The sequence below is a fragment of the Chaetura pelagica genome, unplaced genomic scaffold, assembly GCF_000747805.2.
Source record: "Chaetura pelagica isolate M959 unplaced genomic scaffold, ChaPel_1.0 scaffold3, whole genome shotgun sequence".
NCBI classification, from domain to species: domain Eukaryota; kingdom Metazoa; phylum Chordata; class Aves; order Apodiformes; family Apodidae; genus Chaetura; species Chaetura pelagica.
In genome coordinates, this window is record NW_009952974.1 from 119,662 (window position 1) to 145,592 (window position 25,931).

The following is a 25,931-nucleotide window of genomic DNA, read 5'->3' on the forward strand; positions in this document are numbered from 1 at the left end:
GTGTTTTTTTCCGGGCCCTGTCGGAGGCGGGGGTTTCTGTGCCCAGCCCCGGGGGAACCGAGCCTTGCTGCCTCCGGGGGGAGCGAAGCGCCGGGTCCGGAGCGCTGCCGGCAAGAGAACAGCCCGGCTGGCTTTAGGAAAAGGAGGGTAGTGCTGGTAATTTGGTGCCCGCTCTCACCCCCCTCCTTCAGCCGCCTCCCCCGTCCCAGCCGTCGGGCTCCATCCATCCTCCCCGGCCCTGCGGAGCGGGGCTGTGCCGAGGGCAGGGACCCTGCTCAGCCCCGGAGCCTTTGCCATCCCGAAGCCGGGGGCCTTGACGTGGGGGCATTGTTCGTGCAGCCGGCGAGCGGGGAGAGCTTCACCCACCCTTCCTTTCCCCCGGGTACCGCCCGTGGCTGCACTGCCTCCCCGTGAGAAGGGGTTTGATGCGCGCAGGGAAATCACTTCCAACGCCGAGGTCCCGCAGCTTTGTCCCTCTGGCTGCGTTTCAACCTGAAGCAGTGCTGTTGCCTCAGGTGTTCTCCTTTCCTCCTCCTTCAAGGTGCCGAGGCTGCCGTCGCACCCGAGACGTCAGAAATCCTTCTTTGAGACGCTGATCAGGAGCCTGATCATCCTGTGCGTGGCCATCGCGGTGGTCTTGTCGTCCATCTCGGTGTGCGACGGCCGCTGGCTGCTGGCGAGGGGCCAGCTCCTGGGGCTCTGGCACTTGTGCACCCTGAGCAACAGCAGCGTCCTCAAGTGCGTCACGGACCTCAGCCTGTCCCAGGTGGAAGGGCTGAGCGTGGGGGTCATTCCCATCAGGACCATGGTGTCCTTTGCCGTGGTGGTTGCCATCTTCGGCCTGGAGCTGCTGATGGTGTCCCAGGTGTGCGAAGACGCCAACGCCAGGCGGAAGTGGTCGATGGGCTCGGTGCTCATCCTCGTCTCGTTCCTGCTGTCGGCCACCGGTGTCCTGAGCTTCTCCATCCTCGTGAAGGATCACCTCACCTTCATGGGCTTCACGCTGACCTACTGGTGCGAGTTCATTGCTGCCTTTCTCTTCTTCCTCAATGGGATCAGCGGACTCCACATCAACAGCCTCACGCACCCCAGGAGCGGGGTAGGCAAAGTCTAGGTGCACAGGGTGTGCACCTCTGCTTTTGTGTAATCGGCTCTGCCAATCGGACCGGGGAAAAAAAAAAAAAGGGAGTCTAGCAAAGTTTGAAAAGGACGTCGTGTCTTAAATTGTGTGCAAGGAGGGGAAGCGTGAGTCAGTCTTGGTGCCTGTGGAAGACACACCCGCCCACTGGCCAGCATGGAGAGCTGCTCAACACCAGCCAAGCAGAGACACAGCCTGGCTGTTGCTGAAATGCGTTTTTTCTGGAGGAGTGGATTAAAGAAGAAGGTGTCCCCTTAGGTGTGCAGAGGGGTGGCAGACTGACCTACGTGTCGGCTCATTTCTGAGGCTTACACAGAGCCTGTGCTGCTGTGGGTTTGGTGTCCCTGGGCTTTCCCCCCACGCTCTGGAGCCTGTGAGGAGTGTGACAACTTGGCTTTGCTGTATCTCAGGGACAGATGACTTGTGCCTGGCCACACTCACTGGCACGGAGCACTGAAAGCCTTCACTGGATCTCACTCCATTTCAAAAGAGAAGGCACACAGATCTTGATCCGGTCACCCATTTTGTTCCCTGCTGGCACATTGACTGTATCCGTCTTTTGTGAGTTTTTCTGGGACACCTCTACCAGAGGTGCAGGGAGATGTAGCTGTTTTGGGGCCAAGGGCAGGTGTTGGGTGATGCAGATGTATGGGGAAGGGTTGAAATGTCTTCCTTGGGCAGCAGTGCATGTTCCTGTGCTTGTGGCTTCTCCCCAGTGTCACTTCTCCGCCATCCCTGTAGGACACGTGCCAATCAGTCAACCCAACTGGCTCACTCACAGCCCTTGCAAAGCTCTCTGTAATAGGCCATTGCTCTTCCTGGTTTCTTTTTTGTCCCATTGGGGCAAGAGGGACAAGCTCTGCAGAGGCTTTAGATGGGTGTTGTGGCTGGGCAGAGCATGCTGGGACCACCACACCTTCTGGGGTGTGTTTTTGTTGTCGGGGTTTCCTGCTGGGGCAATGGGAAATCTTATCCTGTCATGGAGAGTCTCCTGTTGCATTTCTTGTGGGAACAGAAAGCTCTGCCTCCACCTGACCAGACCCAAATCTTTTTCATCTGCTGGTTAACAGTAGCCTTGGGAGGAGAGGCAGCTCATGATTGCCCAAGGAGGGGATGGTGGGGGCAGCTGTCACGGCAGGTGGAAATACAGAGACCTGGCCAAAATTATACTAAGGCTGGTCTTCCTCCTGCCAATGACTGAGTCAAGATCTCCTTAGTTGCTGCAGTTTTGAAGTACCTCATGGTGTCTGATGTAAAAGGAGAGAAGACCTCAGCAGGAGACCTCAGAGGTTGGTTGCCTTATATGTGTCCTCACTGTCCAACGTCCTGCACCCTGTTGTTCACAGATAAACATGTTTTCGGAGTATTTCAGGGTTTCTGATTTAATGTTTGTTTTGTATTTGCTGGTAAAACCACTTGTATTTTTGTTTTAGAACAAATGTTTTTACATGTTTCATCTGTGTAGCTTGTCTGATAGCTGTTGAGCAAGGTTTTCATTTCCTGTGCAGCAAGTTTGACACAATTCTTCACCTGAAACAAAAGCATCGCAGCACAGATGCCGAGAAGGCTGTGTAGGTGAGCCAGGAGTAAACAGCTTTGTGTTTCAAAGCCAAGACACGTATATTCACACTTGCTGAATCTGCTCCTGTGGACTCACTTGCCAACATGAGGACAGTCTTCATTCCTTCTCAGATTTCCATAACTTTTTAGGATAATGCTCCTAAGCCTGTTCTGCGGTGCAGTTTTATGTCACGCTTGCTCTGGACCGTGCCAGTTGTGGTTCTGCACACGAGCGTGTCAGTCTTTCTGGTGAGATAATGCACAGAGCTGTGTTAGCCAGCCAACTCCTGAAGCTTGTGCAATGTTTGGAGCTCTGTCAGGGTTTATTGACCCTCTCTCAAGGACAAGACTTGTGCCTTTAACCTGCCCCTGGAAAACTGCACTGTGATTGTGCACTGTGAAGGTGCATTTGATTTGCTGAATTACACTGATGAAGATGTGCTAGTTGGCTGAACTTGCAGCTGCTTCTGTGAACAGTGCTGTTGTCTTCATCAGAACTACTTACCCCAGAGTCTGCAAGGTCCAGACCCAAACTGTTTCATTGTGGTGTTACCAGGTGGTAGAGTGCCTTAACTAGCTGATAAATCACTTGTGGTGCCTAGGGGTGCCCATGCCAAGCAGGACAGTTTCCCTGCACAAGGTTAAGGGTGTCCATGGCTTGTCTAGAAACATGGATGTACTTTCAGAGTACCTTCTTGGTGATATCCAAAACTGGAAATCCATTCTGGATGTACTCTTCTTTGTGCTAGTGGGGGGCTGTGTTCCCAGCCCCTTCCCTGGGGGAAGGCAGCTGTAGCCATACTTGAGTTCAGGCTGGTGCCTTCCACTCAGCTTAGAGTGCACAAGTGGCCATTGAGTTCACCCAAGACTTGGTGCAATTGTGAATGATTTTGGGATGTCCCTGCTTGCTGAAGGAGAGGCCTTTTCTTGGGGGTAGGGAATCCTCTAGGGAAAATACAGTAGCTTGCTTTTTTTTCCCAGATAGCTTTGTATTGTACTGCTTGACTTACTAATGCTGCGAGATGTGTTTTCATGGATTAAAAACTACATTACAAGGTTGATTATCTTGGAGACATCCTTATGTACAGCAACCTGTGGAGCGATGGGTCACCTGTTCATTTTCTGAAGCCCGTGGAAATGACAAGCAATATTTCTAAGTTTGTTAAATAAATTTATTTTAAATTAGATAACTGTAATTCTCACTATTTGTATGTAGATATCGGGGTGATGAGCAGGGTTTATGTAATCTCCCAGACACCAGTTCAGGGTGTTTACCCTGCTAAACCAAAGCAGGAATTACTGCTTGGTGCTTTGCCAAGCTCCAACCAAGGGAGCTGAGGCCGTGGAGCCAGTGCACGCTCCCTTCTCCTTTTCCCCTCCAACACATCCACAGCAACCCCAGCAGCCAGCACCACTTTCTTGTCTTTCAAAACAAGAGGCACAGTCAGCTGTGCTGCTTCATGGGAATTGGAGATAACCTTGTAGGCTCTTAATGATTTCCTGCTCTTGCATGTGCTCTGTTTACCAGCTAAACAGCTCTTTCCTGAGTCCTTCACCTCCCTTTTCCCACACTGCACCCTGTGTCTGAAGCATCCTTGCTCTTTTCCCCAGCTTTGCTTACTTGGCCTGCAGAAGTGGTATCTGAGTACAAATGCTCACTGTACTAAACGATTTAGTTAAATGTCAGGAAAGCAGATTTCCAGCTTCCCATTGAATTACTTTATGTAATCTTAAGTAAGTTAATTAGCACCTGGTGTTTTCTTTCTGATGGGAGAGGTCATTGGTCTGTCTCAGATGGTTTAATATCTCTTAAAAGCAGGGTAATGAATATCAGCTTGTTATTGAGCTGTATAGACTTGCCTGGTTACTAACTTTAATTGGAAACTTGTGCACAAACCACTGGTTGTGGATAACAACAAGGAAATAACGGTACAGGGAATGCTAGCTAAGGAGATATCCTGGACTGCTACTGGCATTTTGATTTGAAGGCCATAATATCTTCATCAGCTGTGCTTGGAGAGACACCTGGTTTGGGGTTCGAGCTTTGCTTGCCTTTGTGAGTCAGGGGAAGGTGATAACAGGAAGATTATTGTCTTCAGCTGCCTTCTCTTTCCCACCTGGTGTTTTCTTTCTGATGGGAGAGGTCATTGGTCTGTCTCAGATGGTTTAATATCTCTTAAAAGCAGGGTAATGAATATCAGCTTGTTATTGAGCTGTATAGACTTGCCTGGTTACTAACTTTAATTGGAAACTTGTGCACAAACCACTGGTTGTGGATAACAACAAGGAAATAACGGTACAGGGAATGCTAGCTAAGGAGATATCCTGGACTGCTACTGGCATTTTTATTTGAAGGCCATAATATCTTCATCAGCTGTGCTTGGAGAGACACCTGGTTTGGGGTTCGAGCTTTGCTTGCCTTTGTGAGTCAGGGGAAGGTGATAACAGGAAGATTATTGTCCTCTCCTGCCTTCTCTTGCCCTCTGCTGCCCCTGTGGTAAGTAGCTAATTGCCCTTCTTCTAAACTTTCCATGCACATGCTTGCACGGATCACAAGGGCCTCCATTCTGGTTGAAAGAAAGGTCTGACCCGGGGGGTGTCCTGGAAGGGATGTTGGCTGGATTCCTAGGACTGCTCAGCCTCCAGCCCCTCTGCACTGGCACACACCCTCACCTTCTGAAGCAGTTCATTTCAGCTCCCCCGACACCCAGTGAGGCATTGCACAATGTAATTATTCACTGCACAACAATACTGCGTCTTGATTCTGTCAGTTTTGCTGGGAACTTCCTTGTTGCTGTGTTGGGAGAGAAAATCCATTAATTACTTCCTCTTAAATCTAGCCTTGGGTCTTAGACCTCTGCTGTTTGGCCTGCAGAAACTGCTTTCTGTACTTGCAGAGCTGCAACTGGCTTTTCAGGGGAGCTGGAGTGAATAGCCACAGGCTGTAACTAGTGTCCCCAAACAATAGCTACTCATCTGAAAGATGGTAGTCAGGTCCTATTTACAGATAACATGTCTGCTCTCGACTGAATACTGAGGAACAAGAAAGGGAAGTTGGTGAATATGGAGTTTAGGCTCAGCCTGTGTCAGCTGTTTCAGGCCACAGAGGCTGGAGTCTGTGAGCCTTGCACCCATTCATCTCCCACTTTCTGCATTGCTTCCTGCGATTTACTTCCCTGTTCCTCCTCATCTGCTTATAAACATGTTCTTGCAAAGTAGCTCTTTCCTTCAGTATTCTTGAGTACATTTCATCAGGAGAGATTCCCCAGTAGAGAAGGATGCTCTTGCATTGCTTGTGCAGAAGATGGGTGAGGTGAGAACCCATCCCACTGTGGTGTTGGGCAGCAGCTTTCTACATCCAGGTCAGAGCATTGTAGTGTCTGGGGCTGGCTGGCCCTGGTACCTGCCTGAGTGGACTTGCTCTTCCCAAAGAGCTGAGGACTGAATGCCAGCTGGCATCCAAGTGCTTTCATGGAGCCTCAGCTCTTCATCTAAACCAGGCCAGCGCTTGATGCCTGAAGCAAACATGTAATAGAGAATCTAGGAATACTTTTGTTATTTCAAACAAGTCAAGTAAAGCCAAAATGGCCATGTAAAACAACAGCTTATGCTGACACTTCTTTTTAAATACCATGACCCACAGGGTTTTTTTTCAGGACATGTCGTTTGCCCCAGTTCCACCAAGACGCCTGTTCAAATGGGTACCACGCTCAGCCTGAGCTCCACCCCACCTTGTGCCATCAGCACTGGTCCTAACTACACACTGCAAGGCTGATCTGTTACACTGGCTTGTAGTGGAAGAGCCAATAATTGCATCAGATCTAATTATATGTTATTGTATCTTTGAATCTTTATTTCTTCATTTATGCCAGAAGAAGGCACTTCAATTTAAAACAAACATTTGCTTTGGGTTGACTGATAAATGTTTAATTCTCAGACAGGGAACATAAAAGTTGTTTCACTCTTCTGGGTCTAATTTGTAGGCTGGAGAGAAAATTAAGCTAGTAGCTGTATCTTGTCAGAAATATCTGACTTGCTAAATGTGCAAGGACAGAGTGAACCTCCAAGGAGGTTGGAGGCTTCGCTTGGCTTGGGTAAGTCAGCAAGAAGGGAGAACTTTCATCCAAACATCCACGGGGAGGCTTTTACTTCCCTCTTTGTTGTGGGACTGATCCCACTTATACTCTTCCTTCCACTTACTTTGGTTGAGTTTTTGGGGAATGCTGCTTGGTCAGTATTTGACATACCATGCGTGTTTTGCCAGTGTCTTGCAGATGACCAGGAGGAGGGAGAAGTGTGGTAAATGCCTCTTGCTTCCTGTTCAGTCATATCTGCCCTTGAAGTAACTCGGGCAAGAATTGCCCCAACTACAGAAATGCAGATACCAAATCAAATGGGAGGCTTGATTTCATTTGTGGAATGAGTTCTTTTATCCCTTTCCAACTCAAAGCAGGGAAATTTGCTGAACAATTTTGTCCTTAAGAATATAAAGCTGTAATAGAAGCTCAGATACGTTGTGACAACATATTACAGTGCAGATTTCAGCATGGTGAGTGATCATAGACCTGTAAAGATATTTTTGCCAGCCACTATGGTAGTGTTTTTCGTAAGATACCTGGTACTGTCCAGTTCAATTGAGTTTTAAATATGCCAAGGGCTTTCATTGGTTCCCTTGAAGAACTAGGATGACAAGTCTCAGAGGTATAGACACAACAGGTAAGAGCCATCTTACAAAAGTTTTCTTGGCCACCCTTGGGATTTGCTATGCTAGTTTTTTTAACCACTTCAGAAAACATATCAAAATCCAAATTGGACCACTGTTACTGTCAAGATCATCTCTTTTAGAAGATGCAAAGGAAGAAAACTGTCTGAACCTGCCACCATCACTGGAGCATACCTGAGCAATGGATAAGCAGCTGGATAGGAAGCATTAGTTCAGATATGCTTTATGTTCCCAGTGTCCACCATCCAACACCACAACAGAAAGATTTTGAATCTCAATAAATTTTAGGGATCAATTAATTCTGCATTTCAAATCCACGAGTGTCATGGTTTGACTATGTTAAAAGGATGGCATGGAACCTTTATTATACAAAAATTGAGTGTCTTCCCAGCTTCAACAGCAGAAGAAATAGAGAACATCTAAAACTCACCAGCCTGGCTTAGCCTGGAACATGTTGGAGAACCACATGGAAAATGAAAGGTCACATTTAAAGTAGAAATAGCAGCTGAAAAATGTTGGTGTGGAAAGAAACACAAATGACTGTGGTCAGAAACCCGAGGAAGAGCATAATGTTTTGGCCCATTTTGCCTTGCAAAATAACTCTGGTGCTACACAGGATATAGATGAGCAGATGTGCTTCAAGAACCATTGATCTACAGCCAAGTCCCACTTTTGGACACATATACAAGACTCCCTGCATGGTCCATGGGACTTAACCATGTGTACCAGAGCATGGAGGTATCCTTCTGGGCATACTGTGTTAAAGCAAGCTTGATCTTTGGAGGGTTGCTCTCCTGTGCTCTGGTGGGCTTGACCTCACCATCTGCATCTCTTGAGTTAAGCCACTTCCTCCATTACTCGCTGAGGTGCTGAGATGCTGACGCAAGTGTTTGTTTAAATGCCACTGCCTCAATTTTCTCTGAACCTCCAGCTGAACCTAGGTAGAAAGGTCACAAAATACTTAGTTCAGCTGGTTTATCTTGGAGCCTGGAGAACAGCATAACAGGAAAAGGAGAGCAGGTTACCTTTGCCAAGGTTTGAATTTATTAATTTAACCCCCAGTTTAAGGGGTTAGGTAGGGCCTGTTTCTTGTCACTTGCAGTTTTACTGTTGTTGCAGCTACACAATTTCCTGTTAACCTGGTTTTCTGGTCAAATGCAGGTGAAACTGTTGAGAGGGTCTGGCTGGCCTTAGTGTTCTGTTTAGATTTTTCTGTTAAATTTTATTTTAGTTCTAAAAATTGGACATTTTGGCACTCTAAGGTACAAACATGCAAATTTTCTTTTCAAAATAACTTTTTCTGAACCCCGTTAAAGAATCAGTTAAAGCATTTCAAACCTCTCCTCCATTTCAAAGTAAGTTTTTCTTCCAACCTTAGATACCAATGTTTTTAGAATTTTTTTTTGTCTTCTCAATAACCTCAGTCTCCCAGGTTTGAATAATGTTTCCCCCCACTCTACCAGCAACAGCATTTCAGACTGCAAGCTCTAGCCCAGATTGCTGGGAGTTATCATACGTCTACAAAAGAAAGGGTCCCTCTTCCAAAAAGCTTTACCTTGTAAGAGTCCTAATTAACTTGGGCTGGATACAGCTTTTGATAACTTCCCTCCCAAGGATCAAGCTAAGAAAACAGCCATGGGGTGACAGATAATATGTCAGAACCAGCTGACTGTCAGTATGGCTGTGTGCAGGATGGTGCTCCCACCCTCCATTCCCAGACAGGAATAATGCTATCTGATTTATTAAAGGGCTGCAGTCGTTGAGAGAAGAGGTTTGCATCTGGCACACAATTACTTAGGCTTGCCAGGTCTAGGAGGTATTTCATGAGTGATGTTAGGTATCTGGGAAGAAAACTCTCAGATAAAATGTGTAATTTGGTGGAGAATGTGTCCTGATTAATGAGGCATGCTTGAGCAGTAAGAAATAATGTTACATACACAAAACTCACCTCGCCATTAAGAAAACAATAAAGTACAGCCACAACAAAGCCCTAGAAGATAAAAGAACAATGGTCACAGAATTAGAACTGCAGTTTCAGCTTTTGAACGGGGATGAGACATCTCAAGGGAGATTAAATAGCTCTTGGGACTCCGCTGCAGTTACGTGTTATACCTCTTATTCTTCTTTTAAAGAAACAACAGCTTGTCAGGTATTACCTGGAATGATCCAAGAGCTAACTCAAAAAACAGCTGAATTTCCATTGTGCCGCTGCTTGTGTCTTCGGGGAAGAAAGCAAAGATGATGTAGTGCACCCCAAAGAGGGGGATGAGGAGGAGTGTTGACTTTGCAAGTCTCCTGAGGACAAAAACAGAGGGGAAAGCCTGTGTAGAAGGAGCAAGAGGAGCTGGGGTGGGGTCATGTGGCAGAAAGTCGTGATGTAAGGGACATACTTGTATTGGTTGAAATCACTGCTCCGTCCTTCAGGAGAGCTGAGCTTCCTCATCAGGATTCTTAAAATGTTGACAAAAAGTATGAAATTAATCTGGAAAAATAAACAAACAACAAAACTAAATGCTCAGTTACCGCTTATGTAACTGCCAGGTATCAGCAGAGCTAGTTTTGGGTGTTTCGGCTGAGCAGGCTGGGGCTTGCCTGCTTGTGTCCCTATCCCCATCCCTGTCCTTGACCCTGTCCCTCCCTGCCTGTCCAGCCACCCTAAGCTTCAGTGCTTGTGCTTTCCTTCTTCAGTTTGTTACAGCTTTAGTTATGAGGACAATCAGGGCTTATTATCTGGGCAGATCACCAAAGGGCAGTGAGACCAGGTGCATGGGTATGAACCTTCCTGGCTGTGGGGTTCAGACAGCCCCTGTGCAGTCTGGCTTCATGTTGGATGCCAGCAAAGGGGCAGCACCAGAGCTACCACTTGCTGAGAAGGCAAATGCTATTTGTTCCTTGCTGGAAGACACAGTGTGACTTGGGATCATAGAATCGTTTTGGTTGAAAAAGACCTTCAAGTCCAACTATTAACTTAGCACACTGCAAAACCCACAACTAAACCATTGTCCTCAACATTATATCTACATGTCTTTTACCTCCTGGGATGGTGACTGGACCACTTGCCTGTGCACCCTGCTTCAGTGCCTGACAACCTTTTCAGTGAAGAATTGTTCCTAAGATTCAACCTAAACCTCCCCTGGCACAACTTGAGGCAGTTCCCTCTTGTCCTATTGCTTGTTGCTTGGGAGCAGCGACTGACCCCACCTCGCTACAGAGGCAAAGTGACTAGAAGTGGGGGTAGGAGAGAGTCTCACTGAAGTTCTCCCATTTGCATTTCCCCCTCTCCTAGGGTGGGCATCAGATAAAAATGCTGCTAAGTTTGGGGGAAGGTGAAGCAATAGCTGTTTCTATTCGTTTGACCCTCAGGCAAAGCACAGGAGCCCCAGGGAAGGCAGAGCTGGCTGAGCTCCTCACTCCCACTCCCTCAGGGAGCAGCTGGGGGCTTTATCTGCCCTTGGCATCAGAGCTCAGACATGGCCCTGCTTCTCCTGCCCACAGACCCTGCAGCCCTTTCCCAACACTGCAGCAGGCCCTTAACCCTCCCTGGAAACACCATCGCAGCCATGATCCAGTTCTGTGGGGGCTTGGAAGTGTTTGCAGGTGTTGGAGCAGGGCTCTGAGGTGGTGAGTTTCCCTAAAGGAATTGGGTCCCCTTTGGATGGGACAGGCCCAGGATGTCCTTGGGTTACTGGAATTGTTGAATGAAGAGGGAGCAGCTGCAAAGCCTGGGCTGTTGAGGGTGTCTGGAGAGGGCTGAAAAGCTGGGGAGCTGGGGAGGGATGAGGAAAGGTGTGGATGCCCCTTTCCTGGAAGTGTTCACAGCCAGGTTGGATGGGGCTTTGAGTAACCTGGTCCAGTGCGAGGTGTCTGCCTGTGGCACTGGATGGTGTTTAAAGGCCCTTCCAATCCAAACCATTCTGTGATTCTATGAAAGCAGCTGAGCTGGGAAGAGCTTGGAGTGGGGAACGTGAAGGAAAGAGTAAAATATTTGGGGGAGTAGGAGGAAAAGAAGGTTCAGGTCTGAGGATTCTGGGTTTTTTAACTCATCAGCCCAGGAATGAGCAGTGCAGGCTGAGCAGGACTTTTTGTTGATGCAAAGTCCTGGGGAAGGGGGGACGACAGGGCTCCTGCTGGGCGGGAATGCCGCGGGCAGCACAGCAGGGAATGTTGGCCTAGGAGCACAAGAGAGTTTATCGGTGTTGATTTTCTGCCCTTTGAACTGCTAAGGACTGAGTGCTGTGAGGAATAAAGAGATTAGATCTGAATTCTGAGGGACTGGCTGTTTGTTTGTCTGTGGCTATGGCCTTGAGAAAAGCCTCTTTTAGGTAAAGAGGCAGCTCATGCAGGCGGCTCCTGCCTTCAGGGGCTAAGCTAGATGTGATCAGGATTTTGAGGAAACCTGGGAGGGGATAGCGGGTGACCCTCAAAGGATATTTTAAGATTGTGCTTTTGGCCTTGCAGAATGCCTGGGCCCTGCTGGCCTTTAAATATTGCAGAGTAGCTCCTGCAGCGTTAGGGGGTTGATCATTAAGAGCAACAAATGCTACGGCCTCATGAAGTTGATCAGGAATCGCTTGTCTGGTCTTCTGCTTGTCTTGTGGGGGTGAAGGACTGCTCAGTGTAAGTGGAAGGAGAACTTGGGGCCACCACAGGCATTGGATATTACTTGTACCAATCTCTACGTGGCTACTGCCTTGTCCTGGGCAAGTTCACACACAGTTCCAATGCCCACGCCTTATTTCAGTGAGCAATACCATAATCATATAATTTTAGTCCACTAACATATGGTGCGTGCAACCTGTCAGCAGCTTTCACTGCTGAAAACAAAAGCTAATGGTCATGTAAGGCAAGTTGTTTTTGGCTTTGCTGAAGAGAGGCATTGACTGGGAGACACAAAGGCAATTGTACTGAAATGTACAGCCACTTCATTCCTCCTCCGGAGCCTTCCTGAAACAGTCCAAAACAAGCTTCCACAAGCCAGCCAAGTTCATATGAAATCAACAGGATGTGGAAACCTGATCTTCTTCAGGCTCTTGCTTCTTGGGAGGACGCTCTAGCTTTCCTTGTGAACTTAGCTTTGGGGCGTTAGTTACTGACTAAATCCTGCTGAGCAGAAGTTGCTTGAGCAGTAATTCATGTGTCACACCAGTTCAGGCACATGTCTAAGATCAGTTCATTAACACACTTCTAAAGCATGTTGAGTGGATGATCTCTGACTTCACAATATTTAAAAATACAGTTTGAATAAGCTTGTCCCAGAAAAGACTTACAAAAATAGACAAAACTATAGGGCCTCTAATGATCCACCAGGTATTGGCATTAGTGTTAATGTCCCAACACCTGTAAAAATAGAAGAGAAGATGCAATCAGTTACCAAAACACTGGTCTTTTTTCAAAGGAGTTTAGCCTATTTTGCACTTCAGATAGGCCCCCTTTTCCCTTCTTCTGCAACACTGATTACCTGTTCTTACTTAGCTGCACATTTCTGGCAGAAAACTGTCCACCTGTACAGGACAAAAGTACATCCTGTCCTTAAAATACAATCACTATTCAAAATTTTGGAAGGGAGGAGAGAAAGGAACAAAGTGTCATTGTTCAGAAAGTCAGATACAGATGCTGAAAACATCAGGGGCCGAATTAATGCTTGAATGCAACCTGCTACCCTTGAAAACACTCAAACAAAATGTGAGGCTGTTTCTCAGGTTGCTCAGCTGGACCTCTGCTCCCACCCACGCTAGGACCCAGGCTTGCAGCACAGTGGGGTGGTGCTTGGTTTGCTTGGCTGCCAGCAGTTAAGAAAGAGCAAGACCCCATGGAGCAGCCTGCACCAGAGCTGCATGCTCTCCTCATGTGCCACCTTCCTCCCCCCCTACACAACTTACCCAATATTTTCGTGGAGTTGCCTAGCAATTGCCCATGCAGCCACAAACACAGTTGGTGCACCTGCGATTGGAAAAGTTAGTTACTGCCCCACAAGTCCATCCCAAAGGCAAAACAAACCCACAATTATTCTTACTGAAAGCAGAACCAGTACCCCATCCGAGGGCAATGAACCACCAGAGGAACTTCCTTTCTGAGAAGAAAGAAATAACCAGGAGGGTGTGGAGATACAGTCCCTCCACGAGGAGCCAGCTGTAGTTAGACATGATGCAGTACTGAAAGAAGACCATGGTGAGCTTACAGCCAGCCTGAGGAAAGAGAGGATAATTAGTTTCTGCCTGGATTTGTGTCTACCTTCTAACAGAGAGCAAGCTGTAAATTAATCTTGGCAAACAGAGATTTTATAGCAATTAGGGAACTAAATGGGTGGCCTTGAGACATGCATTCACATGACAAGAAAGCAGGCCTGGCACTTGAAAATGCATTAAGCACCTCCCTCACTAGCAAGAACCAAATGTACCATAGACACTGGGGTTTGTGTTACTGTCTCACTTAGAGAAGTTTCACTTTTACTACCTTATGACTATCAGAAGCACTAATATTACCTTAGAGAAGCATGTGAATGTATTTGTCAGTCCTTTTTTCCAAAGAAAAAGGGTCGATAAAGATATTAAGATTTGCTCAAGGGAGGGTTACCGTGTATGCCCCACAGTAATTGGTGTCTTCAGAGGAAAACAAAACAGCATCCTTGATGAAGTTGGATGAGGCTCGCAAAATGAACGATGTGAAAAGATGCATGTGGATGTAGTTCCTTGTACAGCGAAGTCTTCTGTTACAAAAAGAAAGAGAGATCCTGTGTAGTTGCATTTCCAGCCAATGCAGGCAGCTTGTAGCTGTAAACAGCAGGTCTCAATCCCTCTTAATGCTAAACTGACAAATTCAGAATGCTATTTTTCTGTCTGCGAGAGGAAGACTAACGCATTTCCTGAGAGGAATATCCTACAGAGGACCTGAAAAAGCTGTAGTCACATCTGCTCCACTCAGGTGCTGAAAGAAGCTGAACGTTGCCAGAAGAATTGTGATTTCACTTTTCTGGAGTAACACAAACCCAATCTGTTTATCCACACCTGGGTGGATCTATTTGGTTTGCTTGCACAGTGCACTTGTGCCTGCAATGTTTTGTGTGTCAAATCTGCATATAATCTGGATCAGGATGCTGTGCAGCCTGAAGATGAGCTTGCCAAGGAGTTGGGGCTCCTTCTTCCCAGCAGCACCGCCCTGGCACTTACTGCGAGGGAAATCAGTTTCACTGAATAAGCAGCAAGGTACAAATTCCAGGTTATGAGGATGCACGGAGATAAGCTGGCTGTCAGATCACTGCTGTAAACCTGGAACACCTCCCCAGAAGTCAGTGCAGCAGCACATAGAGCAAAGTTTTAGCCACAGTCTCAAGTGGGGAAAAGAACAGCAGGGGGAAAGACACTCTGCCCAAAGGATACTGAAAGTCATGGCAAGACATAAGCAGGGAGCTGGTGCCAACACCAGTCTGCAAAATATGTCCAGCTACGTTTTGCAAAGGGCAGGAGAGCACAATATGAGGAGCAGCCCTGACATTTTCTGGGAGACAAGACTCAGGTCACTTTTTTCTCACTGATTCACTGATTCCTGTGAAGGTTTTCAGAAATACTTCAATTTTTAACTTGATCTAAAAGCCAACAGAAAGATCTGTCAGCTGAGATGACCCGAAGTCCAAACACAAACCAGAAATGCTTCTCCTCACCTAAAAGAGACCAGGACTGCTAAGGCTATTGTCAGCGTCACGAGGGAGGTGCAGTATCCGATGGTGTACATGGTCTTCAGAGTCATGAAATAGGAACGCTGCAGGGGAACATGTATTCACATCTTTACCTTTGACTGTCTGGTGGAAATCAACCCATACCAAGAGAAAGGTGCCTCCTCCTACTTAACAAATTAATTTTCTTCTACAATCAGCTACTGAAGCTTCACCCTGAGCAACCCATTTTGATAGTTCGGAGGAACCATTTATGCTGAAAAAAACCCTGTAGCAATAAATCCCCTTAGTTAAATCACAATACAATTCAGTCTCCCCTTAACATGTTCCTTCCCCAGAGCCCCAAAGCAGCAGATCTGTGGTCATAGGCCCTTAGACTCACTCTTGCCTCGTTGGTCATGTCATTGACATTGTAGCCACAAGCGATATCAGGTCTGGGATATGGTTCCGACCAACCCTCGCTCGTGCAGTTTCGGTAGACAAAACCTGTGTGGCAACAACAAAAAAAGACAAAGCCAGATATGATCGTTTCCAGTGGTATCTTTGCTCTCCTTGGGGGTCGGTCACCAACATGTAGGGTCGCTCCAAGAGCAAAGAGAGTATTTTCCCCCAGACAGTGAGTGCGCTCTGCATAGCTGGAGGTGAAATACAGCTGAGCTAATGGTGTTGATACTTGCCCAGTGTACTTGTGTGGGTCGTAATATTGTTTGCCAACTCAGGGATGACTGTGATGGATGTGTTTTTATTAATTGCAACATAAATAATACTGTTCAGTACATCTGGTGTTTCTTGGCCAGTGTTCCAAGATCAGCAAACACATGACTGTTCCAACCACAGATTCATACTCCATGCAAACCTGATACCTTCCTGAATGCTCCCACCTCATTACTGTGGTTTGTCATGGTCTGAAGAGAACAAAAAACTTAAGATGGTCAGATTTAAATGAAAACTAAAAGGCTTGTTCCCACGGCCAGGTCTGGGCATTATCTTACACTGTTGATTTCCTTGCTAACTTGCAAATTAAAAGCTAGGATGGGATTCCCCTCACTTAAGTTAGCCCACTGAAAGCTAAATGCTTGAGTCCAACTGTGTCCCTTGTGGGTGTCTTTCTACTCAGTGGAGAAAAAGAGGCATTTGCAGAATTAATCTCATTTTCAGACAGACATCTGCAGAGTGCAGTTTGTCTGACCCACTTCTGCTGGGTCATTTGACTTCTAAACTCCTACAGCTGAGTGAGATGGATCCCTAACAAGCTGCACACGGTTGAATAGGACAGGTTTGAACAGATCCATGTTAATGTTTGGCACTAGAGTCAAAGTTGGAAGTCCTGCCCTACACACCTTACAATCTCATTGGAAGAAAATTACCCTAGCAGGCATGTAGGTTGTGTGCTGAAGAGAAGAGAAACTTTTACAAAGAAGTAAAACCACCATCCACTGTCCTAACCACATTAATCTGTCAAGTAGAAGCTACACTTCAGAAACATGGAGTGAAATCCTGGCTTTGCTGCAGTAATGGCAATACTAGCAAGGATTTAGAAATCAGCAGCCCTTCTTAGTAGAAGTCTTGCCAGAAAGCACCATAAGAGTCTACTTTTTCCCACACATTTAGCCACAGGGACTCTAGGTCATCTAGTACTGCAAAACACTTCCGTGATGTGGAGGGAACAGAGGGAGATGTATATGTAGCAGTGTTTGGCACTGGTTTATGCTCTTTGGAGCCTTGAAGGGACAGTCAGGACCTCAGGGCTCCTGCTACGTCTGGGCAAATTCTGGTGACCTGACAGCATGTCTGCACTTGATTTGAACTCACCTCTGCAAAACTGCAAGGCACAGCAAACATACTGAGATCTCCAAGCAGGAAGAGAAGAGCTCTGGGTGTGTCAGTACTAGTATTCTGATGCTTTTATGAACATCTTGTTCCAGGTTAGCATCTTTGGAAGGGCCAGGCTTGCTTTTTAAGCCAGGTTTCTATACTTAGCTGCAGTACAACAACAACAGGATAGAAACAGCTCTCCCAAGCAGTTCTCCCCAACCTGCCTTGGCACCCAGCAAGAGAGTGGTAGGGTGGCAGATTTGCTACTTCATCTTTGGTTACGAAGACACCTACTTAGAGCAGAGTGTTGTGCTTTTAAAGATGCCTGTAACTGGTTTTTGCCTGAGGATGTCAAAGTATATCAGGCAAGAAGAGGTGAAGTTCTGTGTTGGTGTGACTGCATCATATGCAAAGCACAGGAGATTACACAGGGCGTATCATGTTGATGGAGGTGAGCACAGTTTTAACAATTGTACTTACTTATGGGTGACACACACTGGGAGCACTGCAGTTGGAGCAGACTGGGGGCCTGCAGTCTGTCTAACCATCAGTGCTTGGTGTTCACTGGTGCCTTGGAGGCTTATGGAGTTGCCTGGGCAAGAGGGAACACTGGCTAAAGCGATGGCTGCAGAACTGGGGCCACTCAGTGTGGCCTTCCCCTCTCTTGCCTGAGACACAATGTACAGGCCTGGATGTGAGATGCAGTTACTCAGATTATTTAGTTTCTTTCGTGTGTTATGTGGGAAGGGGCCAGACAGTCTGGGCTGCAAATACAAGTCTAGATGTCAGCAGAAAGCTCAACAGCACAGAGACCAGGGTTTGGTCAGAGCTCAGAGCTAGCTGTGTCCCCTAACGTATGGATCTTTGGCATTTGTGGCTGCCCATTTGCCTTGTAAGTGGTGAGGAGAGAAAACTTGGGCTTTTCTTCCCAAGCAAACAGATCTTTGATTTCTTTTGCAAAATCACTTCAAACAGGGCAACAACTGTAGCAATAAACACATGAGTCACAAGCCAACCGCAGCATAAAATCAGAGGAGAATGTGACTATGAGACTGGGAAGAAACTATTGCTGACTTTGACCCAAAATGCCAGATGCAGAGACCAAAATAAGATGCAAATGCCAATGGACTATGTCTTAGGTTTCTGTTTTGAAAACCCTCACTTGTTGTTGTTGTTGTCAGAAGTGGTTTAGGTCTCAGCTTCTCGATAAGGAGGGCAACTAAAGTTTAAAGCTGTTAGGCTATCTCCAAGATAATGCAGTGAACATTTGAGATGTAATTCTGACCTTTGGATGTACAAATTCCTGTTTTCCTCCTTGGTGCGAGATCCAGAGGCAGGGAGAGGTTCCCTCTAGTGGCTGTACCAGCAGTAATTTAATTTCATGCATTTAAGGGCTGGTGTCACTATTCTAAAGATTTGTCAGTGCATGTTGAACAGATTATTTCCTCAGCGATCTGTGTCTTTGAGCAGCTTATCCTCTGTCTTTAAAGCAGATTATAGGATTCAATGGGCAGCTACTGTTTGTGTACAGAAAGTATCACGATATTTATTTTCATCTGAATGGGTCATGTCTGATTTTATTAAAGAGCACTAAGTGCTTCTCGTCTGACTTATCTAATCTTTATTAGACAATCTAATACTTTGTCTCCTGTTCCTCCCTCCATAAAATGAATCTGTCTGCTTTTCTCTAAGCACTGGATCTCATTAATCCCTGTCTTATAACTGAAGAATGCAAAACCCTCTTCCAATTTGAATCATTAACTCACTAAAGAGAAATGTAAGCACATTTCTTGGGCATTGCTGAAAAGTAGAACTAAACAGAAAGCCAGGAGAAACTCCTACTTAATGGCTAATGATTACTGCAGTGTACTGGGAATAAATTTCACTTAATTTCTAGTTTAGAAAACCCAGAGAAAAGACAACAAATGTTGCTTGATCTCATCTCATTGAGTTAAGTTGTTTGGTGAGACATGAAACCTGAGTTCCCATGAATTTAGGCCACTTGTGTGAAGTCTGTCACAGCCAGGGGGTGAATCCTCAGTGCAGATTTCCTCTTGATGTAGGCAAGAGAAGGATCTTTTTCCCCTACCTGGCTGGCAGTTTTGCCAAAACTTGAACGCTGCATGAAGTTTTACCCCCATCAAGCTCAGCTGAGATCAGCCACTGGCTCTAAGACTTATTAGAAGGGGAAAGACAGAAATAAACATAATCACAGGGCCTAAGTGGAGAACACTCTTTATACACATCTGAAAATTGGTTTAATTCTGGAAAACTTAAGGCAAAAGTGCTAAGTGTGGTTTATTATGACAAGCAGGTGTATCACAGAGGCAATGACATTTTTCAGGAAATGAGAATGGGATAAAACCTATGAAGCAGTGAAAAGTGTCCACTTTAGGAAAAAAAACATTCCATTATTTCATTATTTTCAGGTTTAAGATACATGTCAATAAGACTAAATTGTCTTACTTAACACTGAAAATCTGTAGTGATCTTTCCTGTGCAGCTGTTTCTAGTTGTTTATACATTCATATTATATTCTACACTCTTTCCTTAAGAAATGCTATGCTAAAAAAACTGCTTTTCAGGTTAGCATTTCCTTCCTGCACTTTTCTCCACCTCACTAAGAAAAACAATCACTCACAACATCTTCCTACTTTAATCCCAGGCTTTCCCACGTTTAGCTTAGCGTTGGAAATGCAAGTAAGTGACCATTGGGTCTTTAAAAGAAGCAGGAACACAATTTCATTTCAAGTTCAGACCTGGCAGTGACATTTTTGTAAATAGCACATTTTAAAATAAAATAACAATAAAAAACACCTGGTCAAGAAAAGGATGGTTTTAGTGTTACCTTTTTTCCCAGTCAGCATCTGGAAGAATACAGGGCAGTGAGCATTGACAGTCTGTCCCACAGGGGATGAAGGCCAGCAGCTCATGTTATCCCACATTCCAGCACATCTGCCTGAGGGGGCAACAATGAAACACTATGCAGCACCTTCCAGTGATGAAACACCACAAAATTTCCCCCAACAACCAAACACCATGAAACATCTTCAAGCAATGAAACACCCTGCAATGTCTCCTAAGGACCAAGGCAGCCATGGGAACCAAGATGCTCCGTACTCTGAAAAGCAAGCTGGATGAGACAGAGCAAGTACTGCTGAGACCTGTTGAGTCCTGGGTAGGACAGAACAGGTCCTGCTTTCTTCAAACCAGCCTCAGCAAGCTCCAGGCCTGTCCTATTGTGGTCCTTCACTCCACTGGTCTCTACTAGCCAAAGAGCAACTTGGCCATTGTGAACTTTGCATCAAGTTCCTCTTACCCATCTGTCTGCTGGTAAACTATTGAATGGTCCTGGAAAGATGAGGGAAACAAGATGTGAGTTTTTTAGCTCACTTTTCATTACTGCTTGCTAATGCTAGTGCTGGTCCACATCCACACTGTCATGGCCCTGTGAAGTTTATCTTGTTTGCATCTTCAGAGCTCTGGTGCAGAAGAAATGCAGAGCTCAACAACAGAGCCATGTCACAGGATCCAAGTTGAAAAACAGGGTTTGTCAAAACAGCCTCCTCTTCAATGTAGGGCACCAGTAGAGGAAACAAACAATACTGTCTTATTCATGTCATCAAAATTCTTGTATGTAATGAGACAGATCTGTGTTCTGGAGTATCTGGCAGCCTGCCATGAAGTACCCTGTCACTGCTACATGGGTGTAATGCCCTAAGGCTGTGTTCACACCCATCCATCTGCAAGGCTCACAGAGATAAAACAGAGAAAAATGCCAGGCATCCTAAGAAACCAGGCAATAGATCTTCCCTCTGAGTCCTGCCTTTAGGCTACGTCAGGGTGAAACACTTCTGTGTCTCCAGAACTCTCTGCTAGAGAGGAAGGCTTTGAAACAAAGAAAAAGCCTCAGGTTTGGCTCTGCACAGTAGCTTATCTCTGGCCAGGACACTCTGCACAAATCACATCTCCTGGGGATTCCTTCAGTTTCCACATTGGTGAGGACCTGCCATGTGTGGTCTGCAAAAGTCACCCAGAAACAGTTCACTCTCTGAGATGCTGTGAATGGCACAAGCCCATTCTCAGTGGTGATGGGTGGTCACACACACAAAATAGTTGCATCTGTTGCCTCCGTCCAGCTTACTCTGAGAGATGCTGACCCAGCTGGTGCCTGGGGGAGCAGACACTCAGTTCATAGGCAAGCTGCAGTAATTGTTTGCAGTTATCTCTCTGAGATCCCTTGCACAGGAAAGCACTTGCTCAATGGTGAAAAGAAAGTTGTCTACATGATGAGAACTCAGCACTACAAGGCTTTCCTAGGCAAAAAAACTCCTTTATCTGATGATAAATCCTCTCTGAAACACAAGGGCTCTGTGACATGACAGTAATTTAGAGCAAAGAGGAAGCAACGAGGACCATGTGATTTAAAAACTGACTGCTGGTATTCATTAATTTTGAAGGCAAATATAGTTAAGTCAATTTGCACTTAGTGAGCTGACTTTATAAAACTTTTCTTGTCCAAGATAAGAAGAATTCCAAATCCTTTCCAATTTGCAAGATTTTGCTGCTGATCTGCCCCCTAGTTGTGAGGGCTGCAGCTGAGCAGCTGAGTTACAAGGCTCCTACTACTTTTTCTGTCACAGTAAGGTCAAAATCCCACTCTTGGAGCCTTGTAACAAACCCTTCCTGGTTTTCTGCTCCTAAATGAGAGTTGCATACAAGGTGCATGCCTCCTTTGGGAAGGAATGTGGGGGGTATATGATTTTGAGGCCACTCAACTCACTTGAGAGCAGTTTTGATTGTGCACATTCATTCAGCTTTTACCTGAGCTCAGAAGTGGATCATTTTCCTGAGTTCTGTTCCTTGCCTCCAGGGAGAGAGTCTCAGCACAATTTTCTTCCTCCCTTTTCAGGACGCTCAGGAGGTCGCAGACAGGTGGGACAGCTCTGATCTGCACATTTTAAAAGCAGTAGGAATCACTTTTCCTCTTTAAACTTACATCTCCTGGACAGGATTTACCCTTCTTATGCTCACATTCCCCATGTAACCCTCTAAACTGATTGTGGGTAATATTCCCTTGAAATACAGTCAATTTTCCTAATTAACTCTGCTTTTTTATAGCAGGCATGCACGGGCTGAGTTTCTGCTTTCTCCCTTTTAGCTAACATTACTGTTATTGAGAAAAATGAACATGTTCTTCTGCTAAATGAAATACATGAGCAGGATGCTCTTCCAAAAGACTGTAGCAACAAACATCCAGGGCACTGCAGGACTCTCCTAGAGCAACAGAGAAATAACCACTCGCCCCTGGCAATGTTAAACCATAGATCTAGCAGGTCATTTTCCCGGGCACAAGTGATCCTAACATGTCCACTGGTTGCAGCCCACTCATGTCTGTTTCATTGCTACAGATCAGGAAGCTGCAGGAGCCGACCTGAAAGCAGAATTTCACGCAGACTTTTGTGAGAACCCGGGTTATTTATCCTATGGCCATTTTCTGACCTTCCTGTCTTGCCCCATCCTCCTTTCTCACAAAGCAGTGTGGATATGTTGGCCTTAACTCAAGCCTCGTGTAGCAATTACATGTGCAGTTTATGTTATATGTAGCTGGACCAAAATGAATGTGCAAAACAGCTGCCAACTGTTAAAATGGCATGTGTTAAATATCATGGCAAAATGGTTTGCAAGACAAAGTCCCAATTGTTATGTCTGCAGTAAAAATGTACTTTTAACATTTTTATTATTTCACCAGTTTCTATTACTTTTTACAATAAAAATACTGAATATAAGCAGGTTCCCATAATAACAAATTAGATAATTCCTCCCTCACGAATTAAACAAAAAATCTTGTAAATTCCCACTATGGAACTCATACATATATATACATACATACATACATACATATATATATATATGCATAGGCCCATACACACACATACTTAAAAGATTAAAAGCAAGTCATCAGGATGAATTATTTCAAAAGTATCCAAAATAATTTTTTTAGGTACTTTATGCAGGACAAGTTAACCCAGCAGCATCATATTATTTCTCTATCTTATAAATTCGTAGCATTGCTGATCACTTCCAGATTAGATTTAGGAGAGAGAATGATCACTGAAAACCTTGTAAAGAGAACTATTACTTTTTCACAATTGAATTTTAGCCTAACAGACATCAGAGACTACATTCCCACTCATTTTGGCTGGAAGTATTCTGGGTATTTTATTTCTGAACAAAGTTTGACCTTTTCAGCAGTGTTTTCATGCCTCATCTAATTGGTCTGTTTTGTTTAACTTCAGCATCTTTTTCCCTTTCCCATCATGAAATAAACAAACTAAAAACCATTTGGTTTTGCATAATGTAAAAAATTCAGATTAAATAAACTATCCTCTGCTGCCAGGATTTAAATGCATTTTTAATCTGTATAATGTTTGAAAAAAATCCATTTAAAAAATCCATGTAATCTTCGAAAAAAACCACAGAAAGGTCTGGAGTAACATGTCTAACGAAATGTAATTGCATTTAGGAGTTTCAATTGTTAGCTGAAGGTTGAATTTGATCATTTCTAAGTATTGACAGATTTTTAAAATGTGCATTATTTATCACTCTGTCATTACCTATTTGATTACCGATAGTAAAGCAATTTACTACATTTTCTGAGTCTGCAAGTATAAATGTTAGAGTTAAGACCTACAACATACTAATGCTCTAGTATCTCTGCCCAAAAGTTGCCTTGAAGATACATTAAAAAACAATATTAATGCTGAACACTTGAAGTGGTCAACAGAACTGACCCAGTCTGCATGTGGGTTGTTCAAGATGATGCCAAACATATATAAAAATAAACACTATCAATGACATTGTAATAATATCAGAAACAGGAAAACTATTCACCTTAAAAAGGGCTCTGCACCTCGTGGGCACCCTTTCCTTTTAAGAAACGTAGTTCCTAAGAAAGCTTTTGTTTTAGAGAGATACTGAAAAACAACGTTATTTCATGATGGTCAGAATGAGGCCGCATGATTTTAGCACGTTGGGTTGTGAAGACCACCCTGACACAGCATTATTTTCTTACTATTTCTTCTTGCTGCTTAAGCAGAAATGTGCAGCATTAATGCCTTACTATTGCTGTTTTACCCCACCAAGTGACGTCCACCCTACTCTTCAGATTAGATACCTCCATCTGGTAATAAACATGTGGGTAGCCAGATTTTACACCCAAAGGAATCAGAGACCTTCCAGGTGCTGGTTTAAAGACCTTGTTTTCCACAAAGGTTGTCCCTGGGTGGGTCTTTGCCAACGCTGGCAGCTGGCAGGGCAGGCGGGGGCGAGCGGGGCTGTTGCCGTTCCAGCACGGCTGTTTGCTGAGGGATGTGAATGCCTCTTCCCAGCCACAGCCGGATAACCCCGTGCTGCTGCCAGCTGTGCTCAGTCCCACTCATGTTCACCACCCGTAACTGGGAGCAAACAGCCTGCCCCCAAGCCTTGGAATTGTGGAGGAAAAGGGGCCTCCTCTGTGTGGAGTTTCTCCGTCTCTCCCTAAACAGTTCACTGAAACAGCTCCCAGCTCACAGGCTGTCGGGTTTTGATGAGGGGGCAAGACATTCCTCATCTCTTGTTTAAAGAAAATGTGAGGTACCAAAACTGTTCCAAACAGCAATAGCTGTGATAACTAGATGTCCAGAATGGGCAGAAAGCTTCACTTTGTGATACTGATAGCAACAGCCAGCTGCAGTTTTTAACCTGTGAAATGAATGGATCTGAAAATGATTTAATAGAAATAATATTTGCAGCCACAGAATTCACAGACATTTAATTTGAAAGCAAGTGGGGTTTGTTTAATGAGCGGATTTAAAGAACAAAAGATACCTGACAAAATCAAAATAGACATTTTGAAGGATTAGAAAGAGAACAAGTGGAAGAAGGTGCTCTCAGTGGCACCCTGAACAATGACCTAGTCCTTTAACTAATACCTAAGAATAAGAAAGCAAAATGACAATCAAAACACCACAGTCACTATTTTTATTGTGGAAGAAAATAAAAAAGCAGAAAGTTTGCAGATCACAGCCCAGGTTCAGCTGTGCCCCCAGACTGGTCTAAGTGCCCAGCACTCCACAGTGACAACCTGCCACATGAATTCCCAGTAAAGTGATAAAGCTAAAAGAAAGAAACCAAGATCTGTGGCTTAAGCATTGTTTTACATCCCTTCAGTTGGAGTGAAGGGAGGCTTTGGTAGTGGTGGGCATTCCCCCTTAGGGGATTGCTTGCTGTTGTACATCAGCAAAGGTTCTCTAAATGGCATGAAATCTTTTCTCCTTCATTACAGAACCTGGTATGATTACCCAAGCAGGTTAGTAACACTGCTGTCTTTACAAAGATGGGGAAACTGAGGCATGATGCTCTTCACATATGTGGGGAAACTGAAGCATCCAGCATCTAGCCATCTGGCCACTGTCAATTAGTGCAGGAAGCAGGAAAAGAAAAGAACAAAATACAAAAATCCCAGCTTCTACACAGACTGATTTTTAAAAAGGCACTATGACTTCATGGAATAGAGGTGCACTTACTCAAACAACATGTGGTTCCATGCAACTGGGAATAAACAGCTCTGAGCACCTACCAGGCCAGTTGAAATCCAGAAGGTGATCACCCAGATGGTCCACATAGTCAGTCACAGGCTGTTTCCTTCATCCCTTGTGCACCAGAGGTCACCAGGCTGTCTGTGTGCTCTCCAGAGTGGCTCTCAGCTCCTTTCACTTCATCCCTTTTCCTCCTCGCTTTCTTCCTTTCCCAGCTTTGACCACCCTTAGCCAATGTTTTCTGTCCAGCTGCTGAGCCCAAGAGAGCATCAGCAATGACAGGGCTGCCCCATCCACCCTCCAAAGCCTCCTCCTCCTCTGCAGAAGCCTCCTGTCCCAAGAATAACAGCACCTCTGTGGAGCATGTTCCTACTACCGGCTGCTTCCCTTCCCGGCTATTATCCACTGTTATCGACGGGTGTCGCTGGGGAATGGTCAGTCCTCATG

The 25,931-nt window shown here is 45.3% G+C and overlaps 2 protein-coding genes across 2 annotated transcripts in view; one reads left to right on the forward strand and one right to left on the reverse strand.

The window, feature by feature from the left end:
* The window catches only part of TMEM37 (transmembrane protein 37), a 10,048-nt gene extending 8,934 nt beyond the window's left edge, over positions 1-1,114 (forward strand). The window contains exon 2 of the mRNA XM_009996204.1: positions 542-1,114. Coding sequence (XP_009994506.1) covers positions 542-1,114 — 573 coding nt within the window. The remainder of the gene's footprint in view (positions 1-541) is intronic.
* The window catches only part of SCTR (secretin receptor), a 31,443-nt gene extending 5,873 nt beyond the window's left edge, over positions 1-25,570 (reverse strand). Inside the window, exons 1-13 of the mRNA XM_009996019.1 lie at positions 25,526-25,570; positions 21,730-21,856; positions 19,754-19,864; positions 15,473-15,576; positions 15,079-15,176; positions 13,995-14,127; positions 13,453-13,606; positions 13,301-13,361; positions 12,689-12,758; positions 9,812-9,903; positions 9,578-9,716; positions 9,370-9,411; positions 8,178-8,358 (exon numbers count right to left, since the gene is read on the reverse strand). Of these exons, the coding sequence (XP_009994321.1) occupies positions 8,182-8,358; positions 9,370-9,411; positions 9,578-9,716; positions 9,812-9,903; positions 12,689-12,758; positions 13,301-13,361; positions 13,453-13,606; positions 13,995-14,127; positions 15,079-15,176; positions 15,473-15,576; positions 19,754-19,864; positions 21,730-21,856; positions 25,526-25,570 (1,353 nt within the window). The 3' untranslated portion in view covers positions 8,178-8,181. The remainder of the gene's footprint in view (positions 1-8,177; positions 8,359-9,369; positions 9,412-9,577; positions 9,717-9,811; positions 9,904-12,688; positions 12,759-13,300; positions 13,362-13,452; positions 13,607-13,994; positions 14,128-15,078; positions 15,177-15,472; positions 15,577-19,753; positions 19,865-21,729; positions 21,857-25,525) is intronic.
* Between the last annotated feature and the right edge of the window lie 361 nt (positions 25,571-25,931).